Source organism: Mycotypha africana (assembly GCF_025528875.1).
Source record: "Mycotypha africana strain NRRL 2978 chromosome Unknown BDF20scaffold_14, whole genome shotgun sequence".
NCBI lineage: Eukaryota > Fungi > Mucoromycota > Mucoromycetes > Mucorales > Mycotyphaceae > Mycotypha > Mycotypha africana.
Genome location: NW_026515738.1, coordinates 275,987 through 293,266, shown reverse-complemented (window position 1 = coordinate 293,266; position 17,280 = coordinate 275,987). Strand labels below are relative to the sequence as shown.

Sequence of the window (17,280 nt, the reverse complement as noted above, 5' to 3'; positions counted from 1 at the left end):
AGACCAAAAAAAGTAGGGCCTTGGTTCGTTACAAGTTCCTTTTTTTATATTTGACAATGTCAGACAGAGAGCTTACTTTTTTGCACTGCTTTTTTTTTTTTAATTTTTTTCTTTGAAAAAGAAAAAAAAGAGTTATCAAAAAGAGTCGAGGGGAAATATGTGTGGAGTGGTTAAATGAAAAAAAAAGAAAAAAAAACCTGGGGTAATAATTCATGCGTCGGGTAAATTTTTCGCCTGCCTCGCTTATCCCCGACAGCCAAAAGACAGATTTATATTTTTAAATTAAGAAAAAATAAAGAAAACGAACACCGAAACGCGTCTTATCGATCCGTACCAACCTAGCGCGTGAAGAGATGGACGGATAAAGTGGTAGTCAAATGACAAAAGTGGACTTTCAATATCTAGGGCATTCAGTGATGATTGCAGGCATTGTTTATTGGGTCAGGCGTTGATTGAATGACAAAGAAAGCGCATGGGCCTTGTCTATTAGCTACATGTAGGTATAAGGGGTGTGTGTGTGTGTGTGTGTGTGCGGAGGAGGGTATGTGGACAAGGAAAGAAGGAAATGGAAAGAGATGACGTACTGAGTTATAGAAAGGGGGAAAGATGGGTAAGCCATCAGAGAAAACCCATCTTCATCTGAGTTATTGTTATTCGTCATGGACGTCATCGTATACAATAAATGAACAAGTAGTGTAAGGGAGTGTCTCTTTTTTGCCATAGCGTCCTTCTTTTTTCATCATTTTAGTCGTGCTTCTGCTGCTGCTTCTTCTTCTTTGCATCGACCTTTCGTGGCTTTGTCGTCTGCTCCTTGCCCAGGTGGAAAACAATATGAGTGGCTTTTTCAGTAGGTTCAGGGTTCTTGATAAACATGGTGTTGGTGTCGGGTGCTTCGGTAGGCACGTCGATCGTATGCGCCGTAATGGTGATGATGTCTGTTGCGTCATTGTCATACGCAGCGACTGTTTTGGAAGGGGTCACTTTGTCTTGGGACGAGTGCTTGGGTCGTCGTTTCTCAAGAGAAGGCGCAGGTAAAAGTCGATCCTTCTCGTGGCCATCACACGGGCTCGACCCAACATACTCACCCTTTGGCCGTTCGTGACAGCCCTGTGGACCTACCGTGTCCGAAGCGTGACCGCGAGTGGCATCCGTCGTGGTAGGAGCAGCCTGCACCAGTATCAGTAGAGCGGCAGCTAGAGGGACAAGGGACAAAAGAAACTTCATGGTAGAGTGTGTGTGTTTGATCCCACATAGAATCATGAAGTTGAGGCCCGTATTTATATAGAGTACAAGAAAACTGAAAAAAGCGTCATTCCCTACAGACCCTATGACGCTTTCCATCGAGGAAGGTACGCAATGACGCGCGGGGGTGGGGGAAGCGGAACTGGAAAAAAAACCAAAAAAAAAACCAACATAGGATATCACTAAATTGGTATAAATCATAACAGAGACTTATCTGTCTTTCTTTCCTGGGTTTTTCTTTACAAATCAAAGAGAATCGTCCTACAGAGGCTATTTTTTAATGCCTCATCAGCAAGCCTAGGATGAAATGAAAGGCATAGGTAAAGAGGAAACGTCTGTCCAACTGCTGGTTCAAGCAACGTACAAGATCTTTTTTTTTTTTTTTTTTTTTTTTCTTAGAGACTTTTTGTGATGTGTGCCTGCTCCACTATTACTTATACTTTGCAAAAGAAAAAAAATTTAAATGAAAGAAATGACGTGGATCACGCGGAATGAGGATTGCTTATGTAGGCTTTACAAAGCGATACTATTAGAGTTATCTCCCAGGAGAAAGCATACGCATGCATAGGATAATAGATGACTAAGCGAGTCCCCGTTTCACAATGGCATGCTTCACCATGATCATGAATGTAGGATATAAAGACAAAACGTTTTATTTTTTGAAGTCTATGGATGACATTGAATAGGTACATGTCTCCTTTTTTTAAACGGGAGCAGAACCGTGTGTCTTGGGATGGGCAATGACCTATAAAACGACGTTTCTTTTTTTTTTAGAACCATTGTCTCTTTTTCGCTTAGGCCAAAGAAAAAGTTTTACCTCAATCCAATAACCATCAGGATCAGCAATAAAGGCAATATTCTTCATGTTGCCATCCTTTAACTTTTTGACAAATTTAACATTGAGAGATTCAAAGCGTTCGCATGCCTTTTCAATATCATCGACGAGAATAGCGATATGACCAAAACCACGACCAGGTTCCTTATTACCATTGGCATAAGAGAAATCAGCGTCATTTTCAGTTCCCCAATTACTGTAGAATAATCATGGATGTTAGAGGAGATAAATAGAGAGAGAGAGAGCAAGTCCTTTTGCATACGTACTGTGTCAATTCAAGCACACCAGGCAGACTGAAAGCCATGACACTCTTTTCTTCTTCATCTTCGGGTACCTTGTCCACATACGCCAAGAAATAAAGCGAGAATTTGCTTGATTCAAAGTCTTTCTTGGTGATGAGTCTATAGAAAAGTGTGTGTGTGTCAGTCACAAGTTCCATGTCATGTACTGTTGTGGGTTCATGGAACCCATGAGCGAGCACTTTTACTTCATGCCAAGGACATTGGTATAAAATTGGACAGAGGCATCCGCATCTTTGACGCGAATCATGGTGTGGTTGAAAACATATTTCGAGGGATCGGTAGACATTCTGAAAAATGAAGTCCAATTTCATTTGAATAAGCATACATGCATTGGCAACATTATGTTTCTGGTTGATGTTACCTTGAAGACTAAACAAACTAATGTCAAAAAAAAAAAAAAAAAAAGGAATCGAATTTTATGGAAAAAAAAAATAGTCAAGTTTGCGTCAATGTTGCGTGTTTTTTTATAGCGGAGAAAGAAATGGGTGGGGGATGTGCATAATTTTTGTAACAGTCCCAACAAAAGGGCAACATCGCTCACAAATAACGTAAAAGAAAAAATGAGATATGTTTATATTATTGAGGTTCAAATGCAAAAAAAAAAGAAAAAAGAATGACGAATTATAGATGCCAAAAATGAATAAAGTGAAAGATAATAGGATGTAAGAGAGGGTAGTAACTATAGGTCCAACCCCCATTGGAAAAGGCTGTAAAGAATTAGGCTTGGGCAGCCGACTTTTCTAGTTCATGAAGGTAATGACGCAATGTCTAAATGCAAAGAAAGGAAGAATAAAAATGAGTGTGAGCCCTTTTGACTATCAAAGCGATGACCTTTAAGAAAGAAAAAAATACCTACCTTAATGCGATGGTCATCTGCCCACTCTCTTCCTGCCAAATCCACAATTTTATCTACAAAAGTCAACAGTGCTTCGACCATATAAGTAAAATAGACTTTTTTACTGGACATTATGTTACCAATAGGTGGATTTTTTTGTGGTAATACTTGTACTTTACTCGAAAGCGCTTCTTGATTCTCGCGTTGCTTTTCAATGAGGCCTACCGCTCTTACGGTGGATTCGACCAAGGCGGAAGACAAGTTTTCGACCGAAGTGACGGCCTCTTCAGGAGGCACAAGCGTGTCTGGAATAGGCCGCGCTTCAATCTCGACCGAAATTTTGTATAAATAAGAGAGGATACGTGTGACATTTTCCAAGAGTTGCAAGTAATGGAATTCCACTTTTCTATGGCTGTGTGCAGCAGGATGAGAGACAAGATCCAGACTTTCTGAAGTCCATTGACAATAAATAGTGCAAAACATGCGGCATTGGTAAATGAGCTTTTGTGTAGAGAAACCAATCAATGTCGTAGCATCGGCTATGAATTCCATGCCATTCAAAATCATTTGCATCAACTAAAAGAGGGTGTGGGGAGGGGGGGTCCACCGATGAGACGCACTGGACTGTAAAGCAAGGAACGAACTGAGTTTCTTACCTTTTCTCCTTCTGCCGTATTCACAATTTGCTTTACATCGTTGGCAATGTTTTGAAGTTTTTTACATTCTCCATCCAACGCATCCAACAGGCCTGTACAGACATGATAGATCCATTCTTTATTCGCGTTTAATAATGCATCGTCGACAGGAAAGCCCAACGATTTCCATTCCAAACCGTTTTGTATTAACGCATCGCCATACAGCGACATTTTGTTTTCCATCATCTTTTGCAATTCTTGGATATCATGGAGTAAATCATTGGATTGAGGTATGGTTTGTGTAATGGAATAATTCATGTCAATCATCGACTGGACATAAATGGCCAATTTACTAATCTTGTTTTCGTACAAGGCCCATTCTGGAAATATTTTCTAATCATTTACAATAAAACGTTAACGTCATTGTCGTTCTTTGGTTTTTTTTTTTTTTTTTTTTTTTTTTTTTTTCCTTCAATATCAAGGGACTTTACGCCAAAGGGTAAACTACCATCGCCACTCAAATCCTTGGCCGATCGAATGACCATATTCAAGCTTTGATTTAATTGATCAAAGGTCTGATTGGGTTGTTGTAAACGGTCCAATTGAATGCGGAGTAATTTTTGTTTGCTTTCAAATAACTGAGCAAACACTTCTAAAGGCATACGGAAACGTTGCGCTTGTAACTTCATCCAATCTTCCAAATTGGTAGGAATACTTGAAGAAGCCGCTGATGAGGATGGCGGCTGTAGTAAAGGATGAGAAGGCATGGCACCACCTGCACCTGATAATTGATGTAAAGCAGGTACAGGATTGCGTTGTTGTGGATTCATCATGCTGATGGACGCACCTTGGGCATTCGCATGCGTATTGCCATTGCCACCCACGGTCAAATTACGAGCCATATCGTTGACCAAATTATCAGATACTCTTTTTAATTTACGATCAGCTGATTCATTAAAGCTACGTTTACGTTTGATACTCTGCAGAGACGAGCCCCCCACACCAGCACTACCGCCTGGTGAATTGGGATTCGATAAACTGTCTAAGAAGGAAAAACCCCATAGCTATCGTTAATTGGACATGAAGGGGGGGATCAAAAGAAGAGATAGCCCTTTTCCTCCTTTCTTTTGCCTACCTGTACTCAAACTGCGTTTGTTGGCCAAATCTGGCGTCATTTGCACACTTTTAGGAAGGACGACATCTTTTAACAAGCTATCCTCTATCGTGTTGTTTCCAACAATACAAGAAAAAGGTAGGCTAACGCTTTCAATACACCCTCACTCAATCCCATGTGTGGTCTTTTTTTTCTTTTTTTTTTTTTTCTTGACAGGATTTGTTTTGTTTTACCTAATAAACCCAATACAATCTTGACACAATTAGACCAAGTGTCTTGTTCCGATTGCAAACCGTTAAACATGAATCTCGACTTTATGATTCAGTGAATGGAGGAGTAAAAAGAAAACGGGAAAGCAAGCAGGAAGAAAAAAAAAAAAAAAAAAAAAAAGCTGTAGATCTTGGGAAAAGCAATTTGTTTTTACCATATCAAGAATTAAAGGTCACAAACCCGCGCACATCAGTTGGGATTTCGTGTTTTCCGTAAAACTCCCCCCATTTTTTTTTTCCAAGAAAAGGTTTCCAAAAAAGGAAATCTTGAGACCTGTCATTTTATAAAAAAAAGCAGCTACTCTTTTTATTTCTTTTTTTTTTTTTTTTTTTTTTTTTTTCTCAAAAAAGGACACTTACTCGCCACTTGACTCTTACTTTTAACCGGCCCAGCTCTTCCAAGATGATGTGTACTTTGACCAAGTCGAGTAGTTTGACGCCTCCTGAAAGCATCAAGGAGATTATCGTGAAACCTTACGAACGTCAAGACGACGTGACCTATTATCCCATCCACATCATTACTTGGACGAATGAAACGCTCGAGTTACGCTACACCTATTCAGACTTTATCCAGTTTTCACGCACCTTACATAAAAGATATGACGTGAGAGACTATCAATTGCACATCTTGAAAAAGCAGCATTCTTTGTTGAAAAGAGCGAATCGCAAGTACTTTGAACGACAGTTGGAGTTGGAAGACTTTTGCCAACGTCTCTTGTTGTTACCGGACGCCATCAAGACATCGGATGTCTTTTGTTCTTTCTTTTGGCCTTCTTCAAAAGAGCCACCCTCCCAGCGACGACGTGCTTCTCTCAAAAGCATGTTTTCTATCCAATCCAAGCAGCAAAGTATCAGTAGTAACAGCACCAAGAAGTGCATGCAGCCATCGATGCCCCCTCTCGATACCCTTTGGACGAGTAGCAGTAGCACGAGTAGCAGTACACACAGTGCGCCTCCTCCCAAGAAGAATAGCAGTAGCAGCAGCAACAGCAGCAGCAGTAAAAAGTTCAAGTGGAAAGTCATCTAAGACCTTTTCGATTCGTTTCCTTCCTGTGCCCGCCTGCTTAAGCTCATAGAACATGGGCCGCTTCTCAACCCTCTCTTTTTACCCAACACCGTTTGCCTTTGAGATAGACCCTTCTTTTTTTTTGTACAAAAACACAAAAACGACCACAGAAAAGAAAAAACCCCCCCCCCCAAAACCATCGGTACCTCACACCCATGCCTTGGTGACCCGTCGCCACAATCGCCACGATCGTAATGGCATCGTGATTCATCTCTATTGATCTCCGCCAAGACGATCTTGCATTCCTTGTGGAACAAAAACGAAACATGGTTACTTATATGCATCGTATGATGTTTTTAACCGAGTCCAACCTTCTCTACCCCCATCTCAATGATGTTTTGTTATAGGATGCTACCGGCGACTACTGCGCCACTCACTTCATTCCGTGATGCATGTGGATGACCCATAATGAAAGATAGATTGGACCCCTTTTCTGTTCCATCTTTCTACTTGTTTCTACTTTTTTCTAGAAAATAAAAGAATGACATTCATCTCCGTTCATCCTTGTTTGAGATGGTTTGTCTTGGCTCTCTCTTTCAAATAAAACCATAAACCGACCCATCACTGTTCTCTTCATCGTGACGTTGGATAACCTAAAAAAAAGAGCGGGTTTATAATTGTCAACAAAGGACAGTCAAAGATGACCTATGTATGAAATATCAAACGGACAATAAAGATGCAAGTGGATCATCATCATCATCATCTTCATCATCATCATCATCAAGAAATAACAACCCCGTTCTCCGCCTCCTTTTTTTGTTTATATCTATGGTTTCATTCAGCCTTTAGTAAACAAACCCGCGCCTCTTCTTTCCCGCGCCCCAAAAAAACCACGGGAGGGATGCCTCATGACAACGCGTGGTTGATCACAAATAGAAAGACGGCGATGCCATCCGTTGAAAACAAGTCAAGGCCGATACTGTTCTTCATCCGTCATTGGATAAAGTTGACTTTTTTCATTCAGAGCCGATCAAGCTACGTGGTGCCAATGGTCATCCTGCTGTGGGTCGTTGGATGGTTTGCATAGGTTATCAGACCCTTTGTAGATCGGGTGATTCATCATGACACAATGGAAGCATCTAGGAGAAAGAAAAGCTTCTTTTGTCATCGTCCATTGCATGACATAATTGGATAAGGGTTGCCACGACGACCCTGACCGTTGACTTGCTTCATTTGGTAAAGAAAAAAAAAAAAAAACCTGTCCCGCACGGATGGAAAGGGTTTCCTGTGTGCGTCGGAATTTGAAATAAAACATGGACACCGAAAGCTGATGTAATGAATACCAGCCACCTTTGAGCTACCGGCAGAGTGTTTCCCTGAAAAAAGGCCTTTTTTTTTTACATCAAAAGTGAAGCATTTAGTCATATTAACATTAGGTAAGAAAGCAAACATTGGCCAAACCGTTGTGACTCGCGCCTTTTTCTTTTTTTTTTTGTTGTCACTGACCTTCCATCGGGTCATGGATGCCCATCGCATCTAGGATCAAGAGGCGATGTGCAACCATTCGTGGCCTTGGCGATACAATACAAGTAATGAAAGCTCCATTCAATGACAAGGAAAGGAGCTGCAAACTAACCAGGCCTTGATGTTGAAAACAGAAAAACACACCCACAAGACGAGCTGACCTTGATAGCACCTGACCCTCTCTCCTCTCTCTTCACGCCTTACTTGAACAAGTATCCCATTCGATATCATGGCATAGAACAAGCCATCAATCCTGACGACCGACAGCAAGAAATGCGTAGAGTATGGGAAGCGTGTCAGCAGCAACCCTCCCCCATCAGCCAACTTGTCTTTTCCACCTTTGTCTTGGAAGGCTTTTCCATTGCAGAAAAATTAAACATCCCCTCTCTCGTCGTTTCTTTGTTTCCGTTGGAGCTGTTTCCGATGCCTGACGGCTTTGAAGAAGCGGTGCAAGAAGCCTATCCTGCCCAGTATCAAGCGTGGAAAGGGAAACACAACCTATGGGATACCCACATCAAGCCTTGGATGTGGCGATTGCTTTTAGAAGATCAAGGAGACTTTCGACAAGACGTACTGCATTTGCCTCTTCTACCCGACTTGGCCCAGGCGCCCCAGCTGGTGTATGCGATCGATCCAGATCTTTGGCAAAACAGTCCAACCGGCATTCCCGTCTGCGGGTGTTGGTCATTGCACCACGTCGTGGATCAGGAACCCTCTTTGCCACCAGCAGCCACCACCGTCTCCTCACCGACCCTCTTGGTGCATTTCGGTTCGATGGACACATTAGCCAACGTGTTGATCTATCCCACCCAGAGCGACTTTGTCACCCACGTCAAAGCTCGATTAGACGAACTTTTGACCACCTTGGATCATCTGCACATCCTTTGGATCGTTTCCTCCGACACGTTGCGCACTTATCTTGAACAATGCCTGCCATCGACGCAGGAACGTCTACAGATCTTAAAGTCCACGGGGTCACACGCCTCGTTGCTTCAACAACACCCCTCCCTCGTCGGTGCCGTGCATCATGGTGGTATAGGTACTTGCTTTACCATGCTCGAACTCGGGCTCCCACAAGCCATTCTCCCTTTCAAATTTGATCAGTTCTATTGGTCCGACCAGTTGGCTGCACTCCATCTGTCCGAGACACTGTCTGAACATGCATCATGGGTGCCCGCGGTCTCACGCATGATGATGATGAAAATGCAACAGAGCAGTAAAGCACGTGCTGCTGCTCTGGATTGGCAAATGAAATGTAGGAAAAATACAGCAAGAGGTTTGAATCAAGTCATCCGGATTCTATCTCAGTCTGACTCTCATTAAGCCCAGTACTCTAAAGGGGAAAGTTCTGTCTCTGGTTTTTTCTTTCTTTTTTTTTTTTTTTTTTCTCTGATACTTTTTTATGGCCATGAGTAAACTATTGCAATTATACCAATACAATATAATAAACAAGCCCATTCGCACTTTTGCTCTACAGTCATGTAAGAAACTCTCTCTCTCATCGGATGCCCACCCTCGCTCAGATCTTGGCCATGGGTTGAGAATGGTCATGTTGACTTTTTCTTTTTTTTACCTTAGCTTGTATGATGACGTTAGGAGACATTCTATCGCAGCAAGTCATTGAAAAAAGAGGCAGAGAAAATCATGATGTGCAACGCTCATTGAGAATGACCGTCTACGGTGCTCTGGTAGGCGGGCCCGTCATTGGTACCTGGTTTGGTTTCATCCATCGTCTGATTCAAATCAGGCACACTTGGGCTGGTAATGAATTTATTTGTTTTTTAGGAAAAAAAAAAAAAGTTTCTAACAACGCCCCCCTCCCCCCACCTTCCATTCTAGCGACTTTGGTGAGAGTCGGCGTCGATCAAGTGTTTTTTTCACCTACGATTCTCGCCATCTTTATGACGGGTATATCCATTCTCGAAGGTCGATCCATGGCGGACATTAAACAAAAGCTAGAAAAGAGCTATGTCAAGGGATTAATGACCTCGTATCAATTTTGGCCCTTTGTCAATTTGTTTACGTTCGCCTTGATACCCATGCATTATCGACCTCTCGTCAACAGCACAGCTGGTATTTGTTGGAATTCTTATCTATCCCATCTCAATCAAACATCCCTACAGACATCAGCCGAACCCGTCACCCATACCACCACCGCCACCACCACCACTATTCAATAGCCAGCTCCAGTAAAACAAGACCCTATTTTACTGATAGATACCCACCCCCCATCCTCCTATAGACCATCTCCATGTCAACACATAGAAGAACGACTATTTCCTTTTTTTTTTTTTTATTATGAATATATATATCAACAGAAATCAGCCATACTATCTCATCCTCATGTTCGACCCGAGCACATCTTCCTTTTTAATTTGACAGTCAGACAACTTGGGTCTAGCTTTTTCTTTTGTACCACTCTGTAACCCTGCTTAAATTACGCCTGGAGAGAGTGTGTGTGTGCTTTTCCTACTCAGCTGTCAAAAAGATCGAATTTCTGCCTAAAACGGGGTGGAGATAAAAAGGGAAAAAAAAAACGGTCGATCCCACTATTTTTAAATGAACGAAAAAAAATATTTTAAATCTTTAGGCTTTCAAAGCTCATTCTTCATTACTACTACTACTACTACTACTACGACTATTACTACTACTACATTCTTCTCATCCATACTCTATCACATCCTACCACCGAGACATGACGCATTCACCAGCTCATCACAGTCAAAGCAACTTTCTGCAGATTTTTCAAGATGCCGATCATCAGATCCACGATGACAGTGTAGAGGATCCTTTTCCAGCTTATCTAGACGATATCGATACCACCCTCGCTCCCTTTTGTCCAACCTCTGCTAAACGTGTCTTAAAGGCCTTGCGTATGGCCCATGTCGGCCCCCATGACTGGGTCATCGATCTTGGATCAGGCGATGGCCGTTTTGTGACCGCTGCTGTGGCCGAGATGAACGCAGCCAAAGCCGTGGGCATTGAATCCGACACTGCCTTGGTACACACCTCCAAAACATTGGCCAAGAAAGTCCTGCCCTCGCTGTCCTCTGCCTCTTTGGAAGACCTTGAAACAGATAGAATATGCTTTATCGAAGGCGATCTGCTGAATTTACCGTCCATTGTGCATCCTACCCCGTGGACCGTCATTGTTTTATTCTTGTTACCTGATCATACCGATAAATTCGCTCATCTCCTCCTCCATCATTACAGACGAGGAGCGAGGATCGTGAGTTTGGTCTTTAATTTAAACGAAATCCCAGAAATGAACCTAATAACCTCGGATGAGCAAGACGGTATTTATGTTTATGGATTAGCTAATAAATTATAAATGTCATGGTTGGTTGGATGTTTTGGGGGTGGGGGGAGTCTGTTTGTTTTTGTTTTTGTTTTTTGTTTTTTTTTTCAAAATGCTAAAATGTAATCATGAATGGGGGGGGTGTTCTTCACCTAGGCTGACATGGCCGCTAGTTCAGCCAGCTTTTGACATTTTAATCGGGCTACGGTAGCCGCTATATTTTTCTTGACATGGTCCGCTATATCCAAATGATACTGGGAAGCCAATTGATTGGCCAAGGCCCACGGATCAGAATCCTCCTCAATGTCCAGTAAGGCAGTGACACCTGCTCCTAGTTCAAACTTGACACGCAGCAGGACTCGATTCTGTGCCCTCCCTGGGATCGCCTCCTGCTGCTGCTGCTGCTGCTGCTGCTTCAGTGGCGCTGGTGGCGGCAGCGGCGGCGGCGCCTGCGCTGTGGAGGAGGGCAAAGGCGTGAGTGGTGGCTGTAGGCCTGCTTCCCTACTCTTTACACCAGGCGGCATGTCCAATGGGTCATCGAGCAAGGAATTGAATGAAGCAGAGAAGGAGTACGTAGGTGCGGGTGTACGAGAGGGTGATCCATGGTCCATGAGGGTCAGTACGGGTACCACGTTGCCTGCTGCTCGTGGGTCGACTCTAGCAGCAGTACGAGTCGCACCGGAGAGGATGGCGGCGGTAGGATGAGTACGGGTAACAGTAGAAAGAGTGGCATGGGTGGCAATGCTGGACGCAGAGGGGCTGGACTGTGCTTCAAAGAAAGTCAACAAATCAAGCTCTGCGGGTGGTATATGAATCACGGGCAGGGAATGGGTAGTTAAAGTTCGTGGCGGACAGAAACATGTCTGAGTGCCTACACTACATGGAGGGTGATCGATGAGAGTGCGAGGGAGGGTATGCTGGTTGGACCGTGGCGGTGTGACAGAAGGCGTTGCCGTAGGTGCTGCTGCTGCTGCAGCAGGTGCTGATGTCGTACGTAGATGGGCTATCTGAGCAGCCGGTTTCGTCAACCAGAATGCCTCTGAGGAGAGCTTCTCTGTTGACCAACCTGTCGAGGGTGTGGCAGTAAGCGATGCCAGCCTACGTGTGTCTGCCTGTCCACTCTCCTCTGTATCAGCACCAGCATCATAGAGAGTAGGGGTGCTGCTATGACTCGTTTGGGGTACTGGTGTTTCCCAAAAGGGTACGGTGGCTAAAGAATGGTTTGCCCAATTCGACTGTTCTAGTGTCAAAGGGTTCTTTATAGAAGTTGTCACTTTCACTCTTGGTTTCTTTCTTTTCTTCTTTTTCTTCTTTTGTTGTAGCTCTGGCTGTGCTTGTTGCGGTTGTCCAGGCATAGGTTTATTCAAGCGTTGCGCTAATATAACTTCTTCAGGAACAGGCTTATAATGCGTCCCTTGACGATGCAGACTTCCTGATCCCAGTCCATTGGCCTTTACATAAAAGTTGGGATCTCTAAGGGACGCCCAGCCTTCAGGTTGTGTGTTGTCTCCGCAATGGCTAATGTCTATGGGTTCGTAGTCATCCTCACTACAGTAATCAGTATAGTCATCGTCGTCGGTATACTCATCACTTTTGACAGAGTCCATTCCACCCGTGAATTGAACCCTTTTTACCTTAACTGAGAAGGATACACATAAGCTACGTTGAGTTTAAATTTTATTTTTTTCTGCAAATTTGGAGACGGAGAAGATGGTAAAAAAAGAAAAAGGCAGGCACAGCCAATAAAAGTTGGGTAAACAACAAGCTGGTTTTGATTGAATCAATGGATCTAACACATAAGCGTATCTTACACTCAGTGATTATACTACGGTATATTCTTCTTTTTCTCAATAAAGAGGGGATAGGTCTTTTTTGATCTCTCAACAACAGCCACTGCTTTTTTTACCACAAAAAAGAGTTTGCCCTACTCGTGCATTAGAAATGGATATCCCTCCCTCTAATCATCCGATTTTTCGATAGTAATTTAGTCACATTAGACTTTAAGAAAAGGCTTCCAATCGCATTGACAATAGTAACAAGAAAGTATAAATGTATATCAAGGGTATGATGCAAATATATTAAATCTTGTACTTTGCCTTTTAGACTTAATTTTGTCCTTTCCTTGCAGTATATCTGCCTGTGATGCCATATGTTTTTCTAGGTTTGTGCCAGCACTTTCCACGCGTTTGGATCATGGACAATCAATGGGCATAAAGTTCTTGTTGACAAATGGAAACTGAACGTCATTTTTTCTTTCTCGCTATTAGCTAAGCTCATCTTCTGTACTCCTTTTTTTTTTTTTTTTTGTTATAGCCATCCTTAGCGTAGAAGCCAAAAGATAAAGCCAAGACTCAATGTACTATTTAAAACAGCATTACTCAACCCATTGCTACTTTTTCTTCATTTTCTTTTTGTCAACATCACTTTCTTTCCTATTTCATTTCTTCAAAGTTTTTTCCTCCTAAAATTGATAATTTCATCCCTTTCAAAAGATCAATCTATAACAGAACGTCGAGCATTTTTCTAGACTTGATATTCTGCTAGTCTTTGTGAACTACGGTCTCTCTCTCTTTTATTTTTTTTTAGAATTTGTAAACACCCTTATCTATCTGTATAAAAAAACAAAGCTTTCTGGTGAACTTGAAAAAAAAAAAAAGTTTATTGAAATAGAATGCACAAGGTATTGACGAAAAATGTGGCAACAGCACCAACAACAACAACATCATCAAATCGCATCCTGCTCGATTACACAGTACGCACATTTAAAGAACGACTCATCTGTTTGCTCCATGACTCTCCATCTCTATTGAAAACATATATTTTGGCTTTATTTCCCATCTTACAATGGATTCACCGATACAATTTACGCGTAAGTTGAAGGAGAATTGATCTTTACCTATCAGAAAAAAAAAATAACTCATCCTCTCTGCGAATGTTAGTGGCTATTACAAGATGTCATTGCAGGTATTACTGTTGGTATGCTCATCGTCCCTCAAGGCATTGCCTACGCAAAAATAGCTGGTTTAGGTCCTCAATATGGTTTATAGTGAGTCAAATGAGGCAAACCCTTTCGGGAATGGAGTGAAGGGGCGAACGAAAGCAACACAGAAAACTTAACAAACCTAAAGTACTTCTTTTGTAGGAGTGACATTGTATTGCTTTTTCGGCACGTCAAAAGATATAAGCATAGGCCCCATAAGTAAGCTAGCTGGTTTTTTTTTTGGTTTCTATTTTTTTTTACTACCCTTTCATAGAGATGAATAGACTGACATGTTGTGCACATTATTTTGTTTTCATCATGTCTTGTGGTAGCGGTCGTATCCCTCTTGGTTGGGCAAGCCGTCTCCAAAATAACAGAAACGCATCCCGATATTACAGGTCCTGAAGTGGCGGTGTGTCTTTCGCTCTTTGCAGGCATCATCACCCTACTGGTCGGCCTCTTCCGTCTCGGTATCCTCGTCGACTTTATCTCTGAACCTGCCATCGCGGGTTACATGACCGGCTCTGCCATCACCATCTCATTAGGGCAATGGCCTAAAGTGTTGGGCCTCAAACAAGTCGACACACATCAATCCCCTTATCTCATTGTCTATGAGCTCTTCAAATACCTTAAAAACACACAGTTGGACGCCGCTTTTGGACTGACCGCGCTCGTGGTGTTATACATGATCAAATGGGGCGGAGCTCGCTTAGCTCAACGACACCCGCCATTCAAGCAAATGCTGTTCTATTTTGGTATCATGCGTAGTGGACTGGTCGTTATTGTCGGTACCCTCATCTCCTTTATCATTCATCATCATCCACGAGGGCAACAACAAGAACAATCGTTGAAGCCGTACATTTCCATCATTCAAACCGTGCCTGCTGGTTTTGACGCCATGGGTGTACCCAGTTTAAACTTGACGGTTTTAAAAGAAGCAAGTGATGTCTTGCCTTCCATCATTTTGATATTGATCTTGGAGCATGTGTCCGTAGCCAAATCTTTTGGTCGTATGAGTAATTATATGATTGATCCAAATCAAGAAATATTAGCGATTGGGATCAGTAACTTGATCGGCTCTTTCTTTGGGTAAGTTTCATCCTACGTAGAGAAGGGGGGTAAAGTAGACAATTAACATGCATTCTTTTGTTTATTTTAAAAAAGTGCGTATCCTGCTACAGGTGCATTTAGTCGCACGGCGGTGATGTCAAGATCAGGTGCCAAAACACCCATGGCGGGTGTCTTTTCAGGAGCTGTGGTGGTACTGGCTCTCTATGCTCTCACGCCTGCGTTCTACTATATTCCGGATGCTTGTTTGGCCGCTGTGGTCATCCATGCAGTGATTGACTTGGTGTCCGGTAGGACCTTTTTGAAAGCTCTTTGGCGATCGAGCATCCTTGAGTTTCTCATCTTTGTCACAGCCGTTGTCATTACTTGCTTTAGAGATGTAGAGACCGCTATCTATGTGTCTGTGGCATTGTCTCTTTTATTGATGTTGCTACGGTTGGCAAGGCCCAAGGTATCCACTTTGGGTCGCGTCAGAGTATTATCGTCCTCCCACAGTAACCATCCTCTCTCTGCTTCTTTATCGCCATCGTATGCGAGTAGGATCACGACCACAACAGCAACCACGACAACAAAGCAGCACGGCCATTCGCTTTCATTCAGCGAGCCCTTCCCATCAGGGCGGCATGAACCCTTTGTTCATCCAGCCGTCAGAAGAGATGATAAAGAGAGTGATGATCATAACAAAGCCACCTTTATCTACGTCGAAGATTCCGATCCACATTTCTTGGCGTATCTCGACCCTTGGCCACCGGGTGTCGTCGTGATTCGTATCCATCATGCGATTCTCTATCCTAATGCCAACTATATCATGGAGCGTATTATGGAAATGATTACCTCGCACACGCGAGCCGGCAATGACGATCGTTCGAAACGACCCAGAGGAGGAGAAGAGGAGAAGACGACGACAAGCAAGAAGCATAAAGAAGATTGGGAAAATGCAAATTGGAATAGCCAACGAAACCTTTCTCCAAAGGAGGCCATCCAACATGCTTCGAAGCCATGTCTTGAAGCCGTTGTGTTTGATTTTGCCGCGGTCGATCGGCTGGACGCAACAGGTGTGCATACACTTTGTGCCATCCGATATGCTCTTGAGCAGTATACGGACAGAAATACGCGAATGGAATGGCATTTTTGTCAACTGGCCAATGCTCACGTGCGGCAACTGTTGATTGATGCTGGTTTTGGCACACTACCGTCGATGGAAGAAGAAGACACGATACAAGACAAGTTGCCAGCAGAGCAGGTGGATCCTAACGACCCCTCTCTTGAGGAGAAGGAGGCTAGCAGCATGAATAGTAGTGACGATGCGTATGTCATTGAATTGGAGGATGGTTATTTACAACAACAAAAACAAAGAAAGAACAAGGATAAGAATAGAAAGCAACTCAACAAGGGTCAAAATAGGTTCAACAAAGCGCGACGACCCGTCGACTACGTTCAAGCCTCTATACAAAGCGTGCGTGACCCCATGGGAATAATGATGATGGACGATTACTATCATCAGCCACCGTTTGACGAGGCAGACGCTCTATCCAGGTGTTCTGCTGTCTCTCATGGTTATCCACTCGCTTCGTTGCCAGTAGATAGTTATCCAGCTTTTCATTGGGATTTAGATTCGGCTATTCAGTCTGTTTGCAAAAGAAGAAAGAAAGCTCAACAAGGAGACGACGACAATAACCCTTCCTCCATCACGGTTAGAGTTGATTAGCTTTTTCTGTCTACCCAGCTTTACCATTTTTTATTTTATCTCTTTCTATTTATGTCAACTATAGTTTACTTATTATATATTGTAATAAAAGCGCTCGTAGAAAAAAAAGAAATTGTACTTTAAAATGACTCCCGCCACTTGTAATTGATGTCCGTACCATTTATCCTATAATAGAAGCAAAACGCTGTGTCTAACGTCACTCTTGCTATTCTACACCATCTTTTTCAAACCTATAATGAGCAGTGTCAGTATATATATTTTTATTTCTGTCATGTTAGCGGGCTTCCTTATGTGAGGTCTGCTTTCCAGTTACTCAAAAGGAGAAAAAAAAATAATTCTTTTCCAGAATGCATGATCCTGATCGTTTAGTTGCATAGAGATATGAGTGAATCATCTGAACATGCCGTTTGCTAAATGATACTGATATTCATTGACATTTGGCATGTGGACATCGATCAGACAGC

General features: G+C 42.7%; 9 protein-coding genes across 9 annotated transcripts; 4 read left to right on the top strand and 5 right to left on the bottom strand.

Moving 5' to 3' along the window:
* Positions 1-451: 451 nt before the first annotated feature.
* Positions 452-1,418, bottom strand: BDF20DRAFT_899227 (uncharacterized protein). Its single transcript, XM_053082660.1, has one exon. It carries the CDS (start codon positions 1,339-1,341, stop codon positions 745-747), a length of 597 nt encoding a protein of 198 aa, XP_052931355.1. The 5' UTR covers positions 1,342-1,418; the 3' UTR covers positions 452-744.
* On the bottom strand, positions 1,415-2,781 carry BDF20DRAFT_899217 (lactoylglutathione lyase). The gene is made up of 5 exons (XM_053082659.1): positions 2,565-2,781; positions 2,344-2,478; positions 2,017-2,273; positions 1,642-1,871; positions 1,415-1,562 (listed from the first exon to the last, which is right to left on the bottom strand). The coding sequence occupies exons 1-4, from the start codon at positions 2,663-2,665 to the stop codon at positions 1,864-1,866; spliced, it is 501 nt and encodes a 166-aa protein (XP_052931354.1). The 5' UTR covers positions 2,666-2,781; the 3' UTR covers positions 1,415-1,562; positions 1,642-1,863.
* A 315-nt stretch (positions 2,782-3,096) lies between these two features.
* On the bottom strand, positions 3,097-5,685 carry BDF20DRAFT_839992 (uncharacterized protein; the record flags this gene model as incomplete). Its single annotated transcript, XM_053079337.1, has 7 exons — positions 3,097-3,147; positions 3,236-3,790; positions 3,871-4,242; positions 4,341-4,891; positions 4,985-5,068; positions 5,197-5,275; positions 5,593-5,685. 7 exons carry the CDS (start codon positions 5,683-5,685, stop codon positions 3,097-3,099), a joined length of 1,785 nt encoding a protein of 594 aa, XP_052931353.1.
* A 162-nt stretch (positions 5,686-5,847) lies between these two features.
* BDF20DRAFT_839991 (uncharacterized protein) lies at positions 5,848-6,582 on the bottom strand (the record flags this gene model as incomplete). Its single annotated transcript, XM_053079336.1, has 3 exons — positions 5,848-6,059; positions 6,100-6,331; positions 6,445-6,582. The coding sequence occupies 3 exons, from the start codon at positions 6,580-6,582 to the stop codon at positions 5,848-5,850; spliced, it is 582 nt and encodes a 193-aa protein (XP_052931352.1).
* A 1,230-nt stretch (positions 6,583-7,812) lies between these two features.
* BDF20DRAFT_212438 (uncharacterized protein) lies at positions 7,813-9,130 on the top strand. Its single transcript, XM_053074933.1, has 2 exons — positions 7,813-7,827; positions 7,897-9,130. The coding sequence occupies exon 2, from the start codon at positions 8,036-8,038 to the stop codon at positions 9,083-9,085; it is 1,050 nt and encodes a 349-aa protein (XP_052931351.1). The 5' UTR covers positions 7,813-7,827; positions 7,897-8,035; the 3' UTR covers positions 9,086-9,130.
* Positions 9,131-9,142: 12 nt separating this feature from the next.
* On the top strand, positions 9,143-10,040 carry BDF20DRAFT_899200 (uncharacterized protein). The gene is made up of 3 exons (XM_053082658.1): positions 9,143-9,243; positions 9,341-9,523; positions 9,602-10,040. Exons 1-3 carry the CDS (start codon positions 9,165-9,167, stop codon positions 9,940-9,942), a joined length of 603 nt encoding a protein of 200 aa, XP_052931350.1. The 5' UTR covers positions 9,143-9,164; the 3' UTR covers positions 9,943-10,040.
* BDF20DRAFT_899198 (uncharacterized protein) lies at positions 10,041-11,517 on the top strand. Its single transcript, XM_053082657.1, has one exon. The coding sequence runs from the start codon at positions 10,458-10,460 to the stop codon at positions 11,091-11,093; it is 636 nt and encodes a 211-aa protein (XP_052931349.1). The 5' UTR covers positions 10,041-10,457; the 3' UTR covers positions 11,094-11,517.
* On the bottom strand, positions 11,213-12,667 carry BDF20DRAFT_917381 (uncharacterized protein; the record flags this gene model as incomplete). Its single annotated transcript, XM_053084561.1, has 1 exon — positions 11,213-12,667. The coding sequence occupies one exon, from the start codon at positions 12,665-12,667 to the stop codon at positions 11,213-11,215; it is 1,455 nt and encodes a 484-aa protein (XP_052931348.1).
* A 1,026-nt stretch (positions 12,668-13,693) lies between these two features.
* BDF20DRAFT_1004641 (sulfate transporter family-domain-containing protein) lies at positions 13,694-16,911 on the top strand. The gene is made up of 5 exons (XM_053074669.1): positions 13,694-13,929; positions 14,000-14,106; positions 14,189-14,259; positions 14,373-15,129; positions 15,205-16,911. Exons 1-5 carry the CDS (start codon positions 13,732-13,734, stop codon positions 16,814-16,816), a joined length of 2,745 nt encoding a protein of 914 aa, XP_052931347.1. The 5' UTR covers positions 13,694-13,731; the 3' UTR covers positions 16,817-16,911.
* Positions 16,912-17,280: the final 369 nt, after the last annotated feature.

Excerpts from the sequence above, each read along its gene's own strand:
- BDF20DRAFT_212438 (XM_053074933.1), top strand. The coding sequence starts at position 8,036 with ATGCGTAGAGTATGGGAAGCGTGTCAGCAGCAACCCTCCCCCATCAGC.
- BDF20DRAFT_899217 (XM_053082659.1), bottom strand. The coding sequence starts at position 2,665 with ATGTCTACCGATCCCTCGAAATATGTTTTCAACCACACCATGATTCGC. Across the intron at positions 2,479-2,564 it reads ACCAATGTCCTTGGCATGAA|ACTCATCACCAAGAAAGACT; the intron begins GTAAAAGTGCTC and ends ACTTTTCTATAG. Across the intron at positions 2,274-2,343 it reads GGTGTGCTTGAATTGACACA|TAATTGGGGAACTGAAAATG; the intron begins GTACGTATGCAA and ends ATTATTCTACAG.
- BDF20DRAFT_899227 (XM_053082660.1), bottom strand. The coding sequence starts at position 1,341 with ATGGAAAGCGTCATAGGGTCTGTAGGGAATGACGCTTTTTTCAGTTTT.
- BDF20DRAFT_1004641 (XM_053074669.1), top strand. The coding sequence starts at position 13,732 with ATGCACAAGGTATTGACGAAAAATGTGGCAACAGCACCAACAACAACA. Across the intron at positions 14,107-14,188 it reads GGTCCTCAATATGGTTTATA|TACTTCTTTTGTAGGAGTGA; the intron begins GTGAGTCAAATG and ends ACAAACCTAAAG. Across the intron at positions 15,130-15,204 it reads TTGATCGGCTCTTTCTTTGG|TGCGTATCCTGCTACAGGTG; the intron begins GTAAGTTTCATC and ends ATTTTAAAAAAG.
- BDF20DRAFT_899200 (XM_053082658.1), top strand. The coding sequence starts at position 9,165 with ATGGCCATGAGTAAACTATTGCAATTATACCAATACAATATAATAAAC. Across the intron at positions 9,244-9,340 it reads CACTTTTGCTCTACAGTCAT|CTTGTATGATGACGTTAGGA; the intron begins GTAAGAAACTCT and ends TTTTTACCTTAG. Across the intron at positions 9,524-9,601 it reads AATCAGGCACACTTGGGCTG|CGACTTTGGTGAGAGTCGGC; the intron begins GTAATGAATTTA and ends CTTCCATTCTAG.
- BDF20DRAFT_899198 (XM_053082657.1), top strand. The coding sequence starts at position 10,458 with ATGACGCATTCACCAGCTCATCACAGTCAAAGCAACTTTCTGCAGATT.